This window comes from Cottoperca gobio, chromosome 23 (assembly GCF_900634415.1).
Source record: "Cottoperca gobio chromosome 23, fCotGob3.1, whole genome shotgun sequence".
NCBI lineage: Eukaryota > Metazoa > Chordata > Actinopteri > Perciformes > Bovichtidae > Cottoperca > Cottoperca gobio.
The window spans coordinates 884,616-898,242 of NC_041377.1; the positions used below are offsets into that span (position 1 = coordinate 884,616).

The 13,627-nt window shown below is 44.0% G+C and overlaps 1 protein-coding gene and 1 long non-coding RNA gene across 2 annotated transcripts; one reads left to right on the forward strand and one right to left on the reverse strand.

The window, feature by feature from the left end:
- The first annotated feature begins 91 nt into the window (after positions 1–91).
- On the forward strand, positions 92–13,579 carry itih5 (inter-alpha-trypsin inhibitor heavy chain 5). Its single transcript, XM_029461917.1, is given in 15 exon segments — positions 92–382; positions 462–506; positions 1,058–1,221; positions 2,460–2,561; positions 3,461–3,720; positions 4,079–4,248; positions 4,567–4,683; positions 6,561–6,732; positions 7,102–7,411; positions 9,220–9,766; positions 9,768–9,894; positions 10,747–10,800; positions 11,709–11,825; positions 11,912–12,289; positions 13,133–13,579. Coding segments are annotated over 15 exon segments (2,934 nt in total). The 5' UTR covers positions 92–271; the 3' UTR covers positions 13,393–13,579.
- On the reverse strand, positions 2,809–5,312 carry LOC115028270 (uncharacterized). Its single transcript, XR_003834552.1, has 3 exons — positions 4,841–5,312; positions 4,059–4,669; positions 2,809–3,699 (listed from the first exon to the last, which is right to left on the reverse strand). It is a non-coding gene; the product is annotated as an uncharacterized LOC115028270 (long non-coding RNA).
- Positions 13,580–13,627: the final 48 nt, after the last annotated feature.

Consider the following 13,627-nt stretch of genomic DNA (forward strand, 5'->3'; position numbering starts at 1 on the left):
AAACCTACGCCCTTGCTCTGCTCCTCCCAGGGTTTAACTTCTAATTGCAAAAACTCCAACAGTCCCTGAAGGCATCAGTAGCAGCACATTTGCCGCTCCTTCAGTCCGCATCCCTCTCCTCCGCGGGGTGGGCGTGTCCTTCTCCTCCACCGCGCGGTGTCCCCGCTCCGTCCGGTCACTCTCATCCGGACACACGGAGACTCGGAGGCGCCGCGCGCTGGAAATAATGCCCCATTCATCTCGCTGAGTTTTACTGGAGAAGGACTGCAAGATGCTGCTGCTGACTTTACTGATAACATGCTTCAGCCCGAGTGTCCTGGGGCAACTGGGGGGATTTGGAGATGACATTGATTCTGACCTCGCAGACTTCGATTTAGACATTGTAAGACATTTAAAAGTCGAAGGTGTTGCATATTCTGGAGTTTGGATTTCTTTATTTGACTCGTTTTCCGTTCCCACAGGCGCCACGCAGAGTCCCACGGCAGGTGAAAACTATACTAACTAAGGTAAAGCCACATTTACTACACAGATATGAAGAGATTTGAATATTTGTATTGCTCAAATTGAGCTTTTACATATCATTTAATCGAACTTTTAAGTTGGTGGCACATCAACTAAATATTGATGCACCTGTGCGTCAGTTCACCATAAACTCCGAAACTCCCAGACATTAGGAAAACTTTTGATTAAACACAACTTTATATTTCGTTTGAGTTTTTTAGAAGCATATTTTCTCATCCTAAACTTGTGCGCTTTGGGCGTGACCAACAGGAGATCAGCCAAGCGCGCAGATGTGCCAGACTGCCTGTAATGCACTTAGCTCATGGGAACAAATTCCTCTGCCTCTGTTTGGTTCTTGTAACTTTGGGGGATTTCAGGTTTTCTTGGGATGAGATATCTTTGCTAATCAAAAATAAAGCTGGGAGGTTTCAACACGGACAGCAGGGATGCGTAAAATGTGCCAAATTAGCTTTTTTTAACAGTGACGTGGAAGTCCAGCTGATATTTACGGTGTTGGAGCTTCTGCAGTAATTGTGTTTTAACGTTACCTCTGCAGGAGACTAAACCTCACATCCAGGAACTCTCCATCAAGACCACCATCATCTCGCGCTACGCCTTCACCGCGGTGTACTGCGCCATGCTCAACCGGCACTCCGCCGCTGCAGAGGGCGTCTTCCACTTTCAGATCCCCGCTGGAGCCTACGTCTCCAACTTCACCATGTAAGAGTCGAGCAGGTCACCTGAGCTGCGACAATAACGCACAGAGAGGTGCAGCTGGAAATCATAACAACGTGATTAAAGATTTGTTAAGATAAAGGTTCATAAAACTCGCAGAAGAAATCGGATCTTCTTGGCTTCATCACAGGCTTGGCCTCAGTGTTGACATGAGTTGTGAGTAGTTCACCCAAAGGAGCAATCTGTCCTTCTTGAGGATTTCTAAAGACATAAGGAGGCAAAAAAGCAACCAGTACTTTCTTTCTTATCCCTTTAACCCTCTTGTAAGCTCTCAGTTTTAACTCGGGACTCCTAGAAAGGGCCTGACCTCCTTCTTATGAATTTAACCAACAGTCTAATGTTTGCCAAGGTTTAGTAAGTAGTTGTCACTCAAAGCCCGTCACTAAGAACCAGTGGCGGGCCGTCAGGGCCAGCAAGGCCTTCTCTGCTGGCCTAAACATCATCAGAATATACATTTAATTTTTAGATATTCTTTCCACAAGTATTAAATTATTCCCCATAGTCTATTCTCTTCATTTCATAGCTTTCCTCTTGGTTGCGCTGCTTCCAGCCTCAGATGGAGATTTGGAGGTCTGGCCTTTATGTTAGAGCTTTTATCCAATCATATTTCAGCCATGATGTGTTGCCAGGGTCCAAGAGATCTGCCCTGAGGCCTTCAGAAGCAACAGTGCGGGCGCCTGTAGCTTAAAGTGAACGGAGATAAAACTGTGGTGTTAGCCAATCAGATGTCGAGTTGGGGACACCGGGGCCAGCTAGTAGGCGTACGATAACGTCAGCACGTCCACGTCCTTTGATTGGATACGCACTATTGAGAGGCAGAGCTATGCAGAGCTAGCAAACTTTGAACGAGCTAATTTGTGTAGATTTCTACAAGCTGTTTGTTTTCAACCCACAATGGCTGAAGCCGTAAAAAATTCTTATCCGCATAAAATTAAGCACCAAAGTTACAACTTTAGAGCTAAAACCCCAAATAATAGCATCAACCTGTCCGGCTGGAAGGATTTATGACGCGTCGGATTCTATGGAGACGAGAAACTTTTATACCGCCGTTAACACACACAGGGACCAGAGTTCATTCACATGCACCCGTAAATAGGTAAAAACAGGATTCCACCCCCGAATTCTGTCTTTTGTGTGAGAAAGCCCGGCTGAAACGTGACAATAGGTGGTCCGCCGGAATATGAGCGGCAATCTAATCCTCGACCTTTGACCCCGTGAACCAGGATCATCGGAGGGCGCGTCTACCAGAGCGAGGTCAGGCCGAAGGCAAAGAGGGTCAAGCAGGAGAACGGAAAAGCCAGGAACAAAGAGTCAGGTGATGCAAGGTAAGAGAAACCTGAGAGTGTGTGTGTGTGTGTGTGTGTGTGTGTGTGTGTGTGTGTGTGTGTGTGTGTGTGTGTGTGTGTGTGTGTGTGTGTGGCCCCTCCCATGGTCTGGTGTCTCCTCCTAATTACACAGCAGGCACTCCCTCTAATGTTCCGATTTTGCAAACAGAGATTAATAACATCCCAACTAAAACCACAACTACACGGCCACAAAGGGCGTGTGTGTGTCCCGTGTGTGTGTGTGTGTGTGTGTGCGTGTGTGTGTAATAAGATAATTTCTCCAGAGACGAGGATTGTCGTATAAATCTGTGACCCAAGAGGTGACATATGGAAGAAGTGACTTCACGTTTCCAGCTGTCATATGAAAAGTGACATTTTATTAAATGAGATTTGGTGATTCACCGAGGGAGGGAGGATGTGAGACTCATGAAGTCACCACTCAGACTCTTTACTAATGTTTGCTTCTTCTTCTCGCTTTATATCGAATGTTTTTCTGTTTACGGCTGATTTGTTTTATCTGGTGACGCGATACATTAATGAGTAATGTCATTAAAAAAGCTCTAAAATGTATAATTCAACCAGAAGAGTCACCAGAGTAAACAAAAACAACTTCTCAATGTTTTTAAGTTTACATTTCTAATATTAAAGTTACGATGTGAAGAATTTGAATATTTCCAACTCTGGCGCCCCCTAGTGGAAGAATCAAATAAGATGCTGTGGCAGAAAGTAATAGCGACAAACTCTGGAAAAACTACAACGATGTTCACACAGAATGTCAAATCTTTGATGGAACAATATAAATATAATAAATACATTGAAAAATAAAGTGCAAAAACAACAAGGTTACATTAAAATTATAAGTAGAGTACACCGTGTCCACCTCTGTCCTCGACCTCCAGCCCAGAGCCGGAGGCCGAGGTGTTCAGGATGGCGGCCAGCATCCCGGGTCGGAACCGGGCCGTGTTCCTTCTGACCTACGAGGAGCTCCTGCAGCGGCGGCTGGGACGCTACGAGCACGTGACCAGCCTGCGGCCGCTGCAGCTGGTCAGCCGCCTCAGCCTGGACGTCACTATCGTCGACCACTCGCCCATCACGGACCTCCAGGTGCTGCCGCTCCGCAACGGCAGGAGCTCTGGACCTAACGCAGCCAAGACACCAGGTTTATATCTTATTTTATTTACATATATATATATTGTTCTGCTGTTACTTTGATCAGCACAATCAATATCCTTATTAATAGGTTTGTGTATTGTTATAGTTTAAATATGTATATTTATGATGTTCCTTTCTGTTTTAGCAACATTTATTTGTTTCTAAATGGTATGATTTAGGGAGACATCCTCGTAATAACTCCACATATCAAACTATTTTTTAGAATTTAAACCAATGTCTGCAGCCAAAGTACACAGAGATCATATTTAGAGCTTCACTCTTCGGTCAGGCTGACTTTACTTGTTTCAGGGTTTTGTTCTTGAGCCAGTTAAAACACAAACACACTTCCTGTCTTTGTGCCTCAGCCAAGCTCGATCCTCCCGTCACCACCGCCGTCAAAAACGAGAAGAACGTCTGCAAGATCACCTTCAACCCCAACATCGTCCAACAGGCCAAGATCACCACCAACGGCATCCTGGGAGACTTTGTGATCCGCTACGACGTGCAGAGAGAGATGGGGATCGGAGACATTCAGGTGCGCAACACTGCTTTCACCAACTCTGAGAAGCACATGCATAATAAAAGCAGAGATACGCGAAGGCTTTGATGGATTAAAGCAGACTGGAAAAGCATTAGCTTTCATATTTGGAAGTGTGCACACAACAATCCCATCCAACTTTACACACGCACACTCATCCACCCACCTGTTAGTGATTCACTTCTCTGGTTTCCTGCCACTGCAGTCGCTCCGCTGCCAAACTCTTCTGTCTTCAGAAGCAAACTATGTTTTGCTAAATCACACTTGACCGCTGCAACTCGCCGCCTGTTGTCTGTAAACTTCTTTCTTTCCCAGGTGTTAAACGGTCACTTCGTCCACTACTTCGCCCCCAAAGATCTGCCAGTTGTGCCCAAGAATGTGGTGTTTGTGATCGACACCAGCGCCTCCATGTTGGGGACTAAGATCCGACAGGTAAAGCAGCACACATCCAGAAAACTGTTGTGAAGGTAAAGCTGCAGGAAGTATCTCATTGATCTTTCTGTATAGAAGGTTTCCAAGCTTGGGATTTTACTCTTAAAGATCCACTTTGGTGCAAGTGTCAGATGGTGCTTTTAACTGCGTCACTTACTGGCTTTCTCTGGAGCTTTCTACTGCATCTCACAGTCTTCATCAGTGGATCTGGCTCTGAGCAAACTCCATCTGCTGATAAAGATCGTGACCGTTATGATGGAAAACCACAGGTGTGGATCTGTACATTTGGATTTGTCACTTCCTGTTGATCTGTTCCCAGTGAGCAGCTTCCTGCTAATGCTCACACCTGACTCCAGGTTGAATTTGGGCCAATCTGAGAGTCACTTTTATCTGCTGCTACCACGATTTGGGACTAAGGCCGATACATTTGGTGTATTTTCACATTAAAAGTCGCACCTATTGCTGATAAAAGTTCTAATTTACTTTTCCAGAGTGCGTCAGAGGATATACTTCCCATGCAAAACAATTGACCCTGTTTTTTAAGCAGAATTTCAATTGTATCAGAAACCTGACTCCCCACCTCTTTTACTCCCACAGTGGAATATCAATATCAGACCTTTTTCCTCCATCTGCAATAGCACGATAATCCCCTCGGCCAGACTCAGAGCTGCTCTCTGCAGCTGCCGTGAGCACAGAACCAGAGAGGAGAGAAAAAACAGATTTTCAGTGAGACAGAAAAGTGGAAACATACAGCACAAGGCCGTGCTGTGAAGGAGGAAGGTCAGTGTCTATGGGGTAATGGAACTTTTTAGACAACAGCACCATCGACCCCTTGATCCGTGCCCCCACCCATGGCAAGCCCCCAGTGGGCCGCAGGAACAGAACAACAAGTGTGTTTTGATGTGGCTCCACAATAGAGGGTTTCAGTGTGGTGCTGACCCCTGATATACAGCCCATATAGGCATCTATAACCCCCCCCCAGCGCCAAATTATATATCACACCCACGCTCAGGGATGCAGAGATGCTGACGTTGTGAAGCTCCAAATGGAAAGTAGGAAGAAGTTTTTTTTTTGTTGCTTGTCCATTTTTCTTTTAGACGGACACATTCAAAGTAAACCAAAAGGCTGGGCAATTATCCAAATGAACATTTAGTTGATTTCTTATACATGACATATTAAGTTTGTGTAGTCAAGATTCATAGTTATAGCTATAAAGAGATACACTATAATATAATGATTAAAAAGGTATAACGCTGAATCATCAGCAAACAGTCAAAACGTATGTATCAAACTATTTCCATGGACCTCTGCCACTTTTCTTCTGAGAGAAAATCAAACTATTGCAGGATTAAAACATCACTTTCTTAAAGACAAAACGGCTCTTTTCTCTCCAGAAAATGTTTATGTTTCTGATGTACTGTGTCAGCATCAATGCGAGGATTACAACGGCAGACAACCCATTCAAAAGAATGAAGAAATTGACCAAAGTCAAGCTGCAGAAAAGGGTGTTTTTAAAAAACAAACCTTTAAATTACGATGCAGTTAACTTAAGTGTTCAAATTAAGTTGTCCTCAGCATTTTCTAAACTATTGACCTCATGGGCTCGATTTATTGGTGTGCGTGCGTGCAAAGAACACCACAGCTGGTCAAAGGGCTGGCCGTTTGATTGATGGTATGCATGTTATGTTTAAAACCACCGTAGCATCATGATCCAATAAGCATGAGACCATGACCATGTTTCGTATCAAGCATTTTGTTCACGCAAGAGTTGTAAGAATTTCCACATATAGTTTGAGGAATATGATGTCAAGAAAGCCCTGGTTCTGTTTTCTAAGTGAGATTGACAAACGATTCACTTATTTCTCTTTCTTCCTCAGACTAAAGATGCTCTGTTCACCATTCTGCGGGATCTGAGACCTGGAGATCGCTTTAACTTCATCAGCTTCTCCAATAGGATCAAAGTTTGGCAGCCGAATCGTCTCGTACCGGTGACGCCTCTTAATATCAGAGACGCCAAGAAGTTTATTTACATGCTGGTGCCCACTGGACGTGAGCCATTATTATCCTTATGGATATTCTTCTTCACACTTCCTGTATTTCGATAGATAAAGATTCTGTTTGCTGGATTAATGTATTATTAAGAGTTGCTTCACTTGGACAGCGTGTATGCATGGCTCAATGAAGAGTTAAAGTACACTATGAGAAAATGTTTCAGTGTAAATATGATTAAATGTAAATGTAAAACGGTTTGTCTGCATTGAATAACATTCTGGGTTAAAAGTGGAAAAACTTGTTTTATGAGCTCCTCATCTTCTGGCCTCAGGGCAATAAAATCTATAAAGTTTAATTTATTGAGTGTATATCCAATCCTTGACGTTTTCTTGAGCAATAATCCGACATGACTTCTTCTCACTGCAGGCACAAATATCGATGGTGGCATCCAGACTGGCTCGTCTCTGCTGCGTGAGTACCTCTCCAGCCCTGACGCCAGCCCGAACAGCGTCTCCCTCATTATTTTTCTGACGGACGGACGGCCCACGGTCGGGGAGACCAAGTCCACAGCAATCCTGGGAAACACTCGCTCAGCCGTGCAGGAGAAGTTCTGCATCTTCACCATCGGGATGGGGAACGACGTGGATTACCGGCTGCTGGAGCGCATGGCTCTGGAAAACTGTGGGATGATGAGGCGCATCCACGAGGACGCCGACGCCAGCGCTATGCTCAAAGGGTGAGAGTGTGCTTTGTGTGGCCGTCATTCCAGACTATATGTGGATGAATATTTCTTCCATCTTGTGAGTTGTTTTATAGATATATAAAATAGGAAATCACGTTTTCCCAGATGCCAACATGGATTTGTAAAATTGGGGATCGCTCATTATCGCAGCCTGTAGATGACCTACACTCAAGAACCTGGTGGCTACACCTGCCAAGGAATATATCTGAAGCTGGTTCATAACTGATCTGAAACTGGTCTTAAATAGATCTAAAACAGGCGTGAAACTGACCTTAGACTGGTTTAACAATGTAGTCTGAAAGTAGTCTGGTTTTGCCCATTTGAATCTGACTCGGGTTCATTTTCCCTCCTGGTACGATTAACTTGGGAAGATCTGAAACCAGCAATCGAACTCCATAACTACACCTTTAAGTCCGGTCACAAACAAGTTCTGGAACAGTTTGTTAGTAGTGGGAACGGGATCCGACCGACCTCGATCCAACCCAACTACAAGGCACCTTAAGTTTAAACCAACAGCTGCTGTTTCAAAACAAGCCCGCCAGCATCATTTTCTTTTCTGCCTCCATCTTCTACAGTTCACTACAGGCCTTGCTCGTTGATCCAACACATTACTAGACATTAAGTGTTTCAAACGTGAAATTAAAATACAAAGAATTCTTAATTTACAAGAAGATATCATTGATTGTTACTTTAAATAAGTAATTATTATCAAATGTCCCCTTCATGTGTGTATAATCCGCTTCTTATTGAACAATTAGCTCTCTTTAATCCCTCCTCTCTACCCCTCCTGACACGTCCCTCCATCTCTCATCAAGCTACGAGGGAACGAAGACCGCAAATGTGACGGTGCTGACAACAGACCTCTTTAATCAACTTCTACATGGGACTACAACAGCCACCCTCTTTCTTTCTATCCTTTACACACAACCCTCTTCTCTCTCGCTCTTCTGCAGTCGGACACACAAGGTGTTTGTTCAGTAGAGCAGGAATGTGTGTGTGTTGTGAAACCTGCATCTGAGTATGTACGTGGGGTTAACAGATAGAGTCCTCAGATAATAGCCCTCAGCCTGCTTGAACAAACATGATGGTTAAGAGGTGAGGAGGTTTACTGCGGCTAGGGACAGGGGACCTCTACACACTCACACACACACACACACTCTTTTATGAATGCGTGAACAAACTCTGAAGTGGGGTGGAAGTAGCCTTGAGGGGTTAAACAAGCAGGTTTATGGCCGAAAGGTGGCTTGTTTGAATTAAGACATTTGATGAAATCTGTAATAACAAGCTTCTTTTTCTGCCTCAAAAACTACCGCTGATGTGCCCTCAAGCAAAGCACTAAACCTGACTGATGATCAACAGAGAAGCACAGACAGATGTCAGATTTAGATACTTTGTGCATAATGTGTAAAAGATAAGAAGGATACTAGTAAGGAGGAAAAATACAAGAAATATAATCCATAAATCCAATTTTAAGGCAATTTACAGTCTAATCCTATGAGGTAGGATTTTAGAATTAGCATAAAATTGTCCTAGCCGGAAGGGGCAAAGGGTGTTTTTGTACGGGGCATACAAGTCATTTTCGTAATCTCCTTTCCTTTGGTCCTGACTACAAAAAAAAAGATAAGAAAGGAAGCATTGAAGCACCTTTCCTTAGCATTTAGAGAATTTGACAAGCTCCACTTAGATACTTCTCAGACAGGAACCCTCCTAAGCAAGAAACACCCAGAACAGATGACGCTCATGTAGGTTGTTCTGGAAGTAAATCAGGTATGAATCCTAGATGTTTCCTCGTTCCCTTCTAGGTTCTACGATGAGATAGGAACTCCTCTGCTGTCTGACATAAGGATCAACTACACAGAGGACTCCGTCCAGTACGTCACTCAGCATCTGTTCCCCAACTACTTCAACGGCTCTGAGATCGTCATCGCCGGCAAGCTCACCAACCTCAGCGTGGAATCACTCCACGTCCAGATTACAGCCAGCAACAACGACAAGAGCATCGTCCTGGAGACCGACGTTCCCCTGCGGCACCGACAGATAGAGACTGAGAAACACGTGAAAGCAGCCACAGCAGCGATGGCGTCTGGAGCTAAGACTCCGGGTTCAGAGGTCACACAGGGATTGGGAGTTGCTTTGGGTGCAATAGCGGAGGACTTTGTGGAACGCGTTTGGGGTTTCCTGAGCGTCAAGGATGGGCTAAAGTCGCGGCTGCGCAGCCAAACCAGCAAAGACAGGGAGGATCACATCAAGCAGGTCACCAATGTGTCTCTGACCTACCACTTCCTCACCCCCCTCACCAACCTGGTGGTGGAGAAGCCTGAGGTCCTGGCTGACGGCACCATGGCTCCTGGCGCCCACCATCCCTCCATCAGCTGGTGAGGCTGCCAATGAACTGCCAGGTGACGCAGAGGACGGAAATCCACAGAAAGCCAACAAGAAGCCAGGCAGCCAGACTTCATCTACGGGCAACAAGATTGGTGAGGCTCTGTCTTGTATATTTGGTTGTAAAAGGTTGAAACATCTGTACACAAGGACAAAAAACGAGTATGAAGTGGTTCTGAGAAGTTGGTTATTTGCAGTATCTGAGATTAATGGGCAAAAAGAAGTATCATAATGTCAACTGAATCTTCTTACACCACCCCTGTACCATAATCCACCTAAACGCAGTCAATACAGTCCAAACTTCTTTCCACAATATAGCAAAACTAGACCAAAGTCCTCCGCCATGGTCCTTTCCATAAGTGAAAAAAGTCGGATCCGCTCCAAAATGTTATGGGTTCTCTCTTTACCCATGATACACCTCTCCACCAAGTTTTATGATAATCGGGTCAGTAGTTTCTTCTGTAATCCTGCTAATTTACGGCTACTGCTTGTTGATATGATGGTTAGCTGCTCACCTTTGTAGCATACAGCTATTCTTGCTAACGTTGGGTGACAAATAACACAAACACCTAATTGCGCTAGAAACAAACAGTTTATTAAGCTACATACATACACTTCTATTTTCTGAAATGTGACTATAAACAGCTTTTATTTGTAGCTGTTTACGTTCGTCATATAGTTCTTTGATACACAAGTGAAAAGCTAACACGTCAACAACTAACAGCCGTAGCATGTGACTAAATACTGTTGTTTCCTTTTATCGCTAGCATGGTTAGCGGTTTACCATGATGTATTTAGCTACATTTGACCAAATTGTGGGAAGTATTTGTAAGAAACACTAATAACTGACCCCCCCCCACCAGCAGTTTATGTAACTCATGTGGAAGATTTTAAGAGGAAGTATTAAACAGCAGCCCTCAGTAGATAAATATTTGTTTTCCTTGCAGGTAAAGTTGAGAGACGACCAGCCAAGAAATCCGTCACCATCTCCAAAACCTCAGGTGACTCCACATTCTCATGTAAACAGTTGTACTGATATACTGTGAGCACACATGCAGCGGTTACAAGGCTCCAAAGGGAGACTTGAAAGAGAGGAGAGGGGGAATGTACAGTAGACTCTCTCTCTACACTCTCTGTGTGGGCGGCCTGTAATTTGGAAGTTCGTCAGACAGTCTCAAAGATACCTCTGAACACGACCTGAAAAGAGGAAAGAACCCACAGGGTCTAATTGAAATACCAACGCAAGCACTAAGTGGCACTTTAAACATGCAAGTCCACAGACGCACACACTGTGGCCGAATGGGACGGAGCGAAGAGGTGAGAAGTGGATGTTCTTTGTGCGTGTGGTACAGTAAAGAGAGGGACCCCATCAGAGGCAGTAAGTGAGGGCTAATGACCCCGTCATTACTGCTGCTCTCTATTCATCTCAGCTGGTTCTCACAAGCCTGAGGAGACTCCAGCTAAAGATAGAAATACAGAAGTGCTTAGAAACTTTGCCGAATAAAAGACGTCACCTTTCTTTACATTAGGGTTTTACAGAAATGTCAATGCATTGTCAAGTACTACGAGACAAGTCTTATAGCGAGCTGTGTAACCAGACACCAACGAAACATCACAAAAAAGTCACATTTTATTTATATATTTAATTATTAAATTACATTTTTTGTGCCAGAAATCTAATTCTGGAGAACTCAATGAGAATCAGCCATAAAACACAACATATGTAATATATGTGTGAAGTCTTTACGTCATTATAAACCCTGCAACGCGTCCACAAGTGAGTCTGAGTCAGTCAGTCGTGCGATGAAAGTCTAACATATACTCTGCCGTATAATTACTTTCAACATCTTTCAGCACACTTTTAAAACTTCTTATTTTTCTCTCTCTCTTGACCTTTAACCTCCCTCAGCGGACGGTGACCCCCACTTTGTGGTGGAGTTCCCGCTCAGTAAACTGACCGTGTGCTTCAACATCAACGGTGAGCCTGGACACATCCTGCGGCTGGTGTCCGACCACAAGCACTCTGGTAAGACTCGTCGTGCGCGACACTTAAACCCTCACGATCGACGTTATTGAAGCGTTGGGTGAGTTATTTCTGTCTCGTGTCTCCAGGTGTGACAGTGAACGGTAAGCTAATCGGCGCCCCAGCTCCACCAGGCAGCCACAAGCAGCAGCGCACGTACTTCAGCACCGTCACCATCGTGGTGGATCGTCCCCGACGCGCCTACATCGAGGTGACGCCTAAGAAAGTCATCCTGGACGGGCTGGACAGGATGGTGCTGCCCTGCCACTCCACCGTCACCGTGGACAGCGGCGCGTTGTCAGTATCCATCGTAGGGAAGTCTAACGTGACGGTGACGGTCGGAGGAAACATCGTGTTTGTGATCCTGCTGCATCAGTACAAGAATCCAGCCCCCTACCAGAGAGACCATCTGGGGTTCTACATCGGCGACAGCAAGGGGCTGTCGCACAACTGCCACGGCCTGCTGGGTAGGTGTTCACGAGCGGGAACTAGGTCCTGACTGAGGGTGAGACGGATAAACTCCATCTTTATTAGTCATTAAACAATAAAACCATCAGCTTCCATGAGCAACAATACATCACACAATACATACAAGTGCTGTTACACAGTGGGGGGGGGGGGTGTGAAGGAGTATTACTGTGCAGCAGCTTGCACAGTTCTCACAATAAAAGGTGCAAATACAAAATACATACAATGTCAAAACCAGGTTAACGGTCTGGATCCTAAGATATAAAGAGGTTAATGTACCGATTAGTGCATGTGCCGTTATTAATGAGGCTGCTTATAATACAAAAGTATTTTTTAAATAAATAAAATGTACTTTTAAACAATAAATCAATTTATTAATATGAATGATAATAATAATAATAATAACAATTAATACTATTAATAATACAATTATTATTATTATTTGTATTATTAATAATAATAAATAATTATTATTATTTGTATTATTAATAATAATAAACAATAATAATAATATAGCCAGGCTGAGTTTCCAGGGAAGTTAAATTAAAAGGTTTTATCCCGTGTGTTAAGTATAAAGCGAGGGTGGTGCCTCGTCATAAAATCATTACGGATGGAGGATCATCGATATTCAGTGAAATTCGTGGATATTCAGCAATTTGTTTTCAATAAATCTGAATCCAAATGTAAAGGTAATCTGGGCAGTAGGTAAGTGTGGGACAAAGAAATGTTCAAATGTTGAGTTTCAGAGGAGTAATAATCTAAAATAAAGATCACTTGACTTAACTTCAACCCCACATATTGTCAAACTGAGACATCTCTTGAACCTTTGATTCTACTCTCAGGTCAGTTCCTGTATGAGGAAGTGGGACTAGCAGAGCTTCCTGCGCAGGCAGACATGAAGCCCTCGTCCGTCCTGAAGGTGAAGGAGCGCTCAGTGCCGGTGGTTCAGAAGAGCAGGAAGATCTACAGCGGGACTCAGAGCGTGGACTGCTGGTTCGCCCGCAACAACGCAGCCAAGCTGATAGACGGACAGTACGAGGACTATCTGATGTCGCACATGTTCGACACGGGGGACTGGCCACACGGGACCAACGGCGTGTGAGACCCCGAACTGCAGCCGCGGCATTTATGTGACTTAAACCGTAACTCGTGTTTTACTTTGTATCCACATCACCAAACCTTCACACTCCTGTGTTCTTGTTTTGAATATATTTTTGTACTATTTCTAATGAAAATTAAACGTGTCGTTTTATATTATGTGTATTATTTTGTAATTGTAAATAAAACATTTAAACACACTTGAGTTTATTTTATTTTATATATATATATATATATAT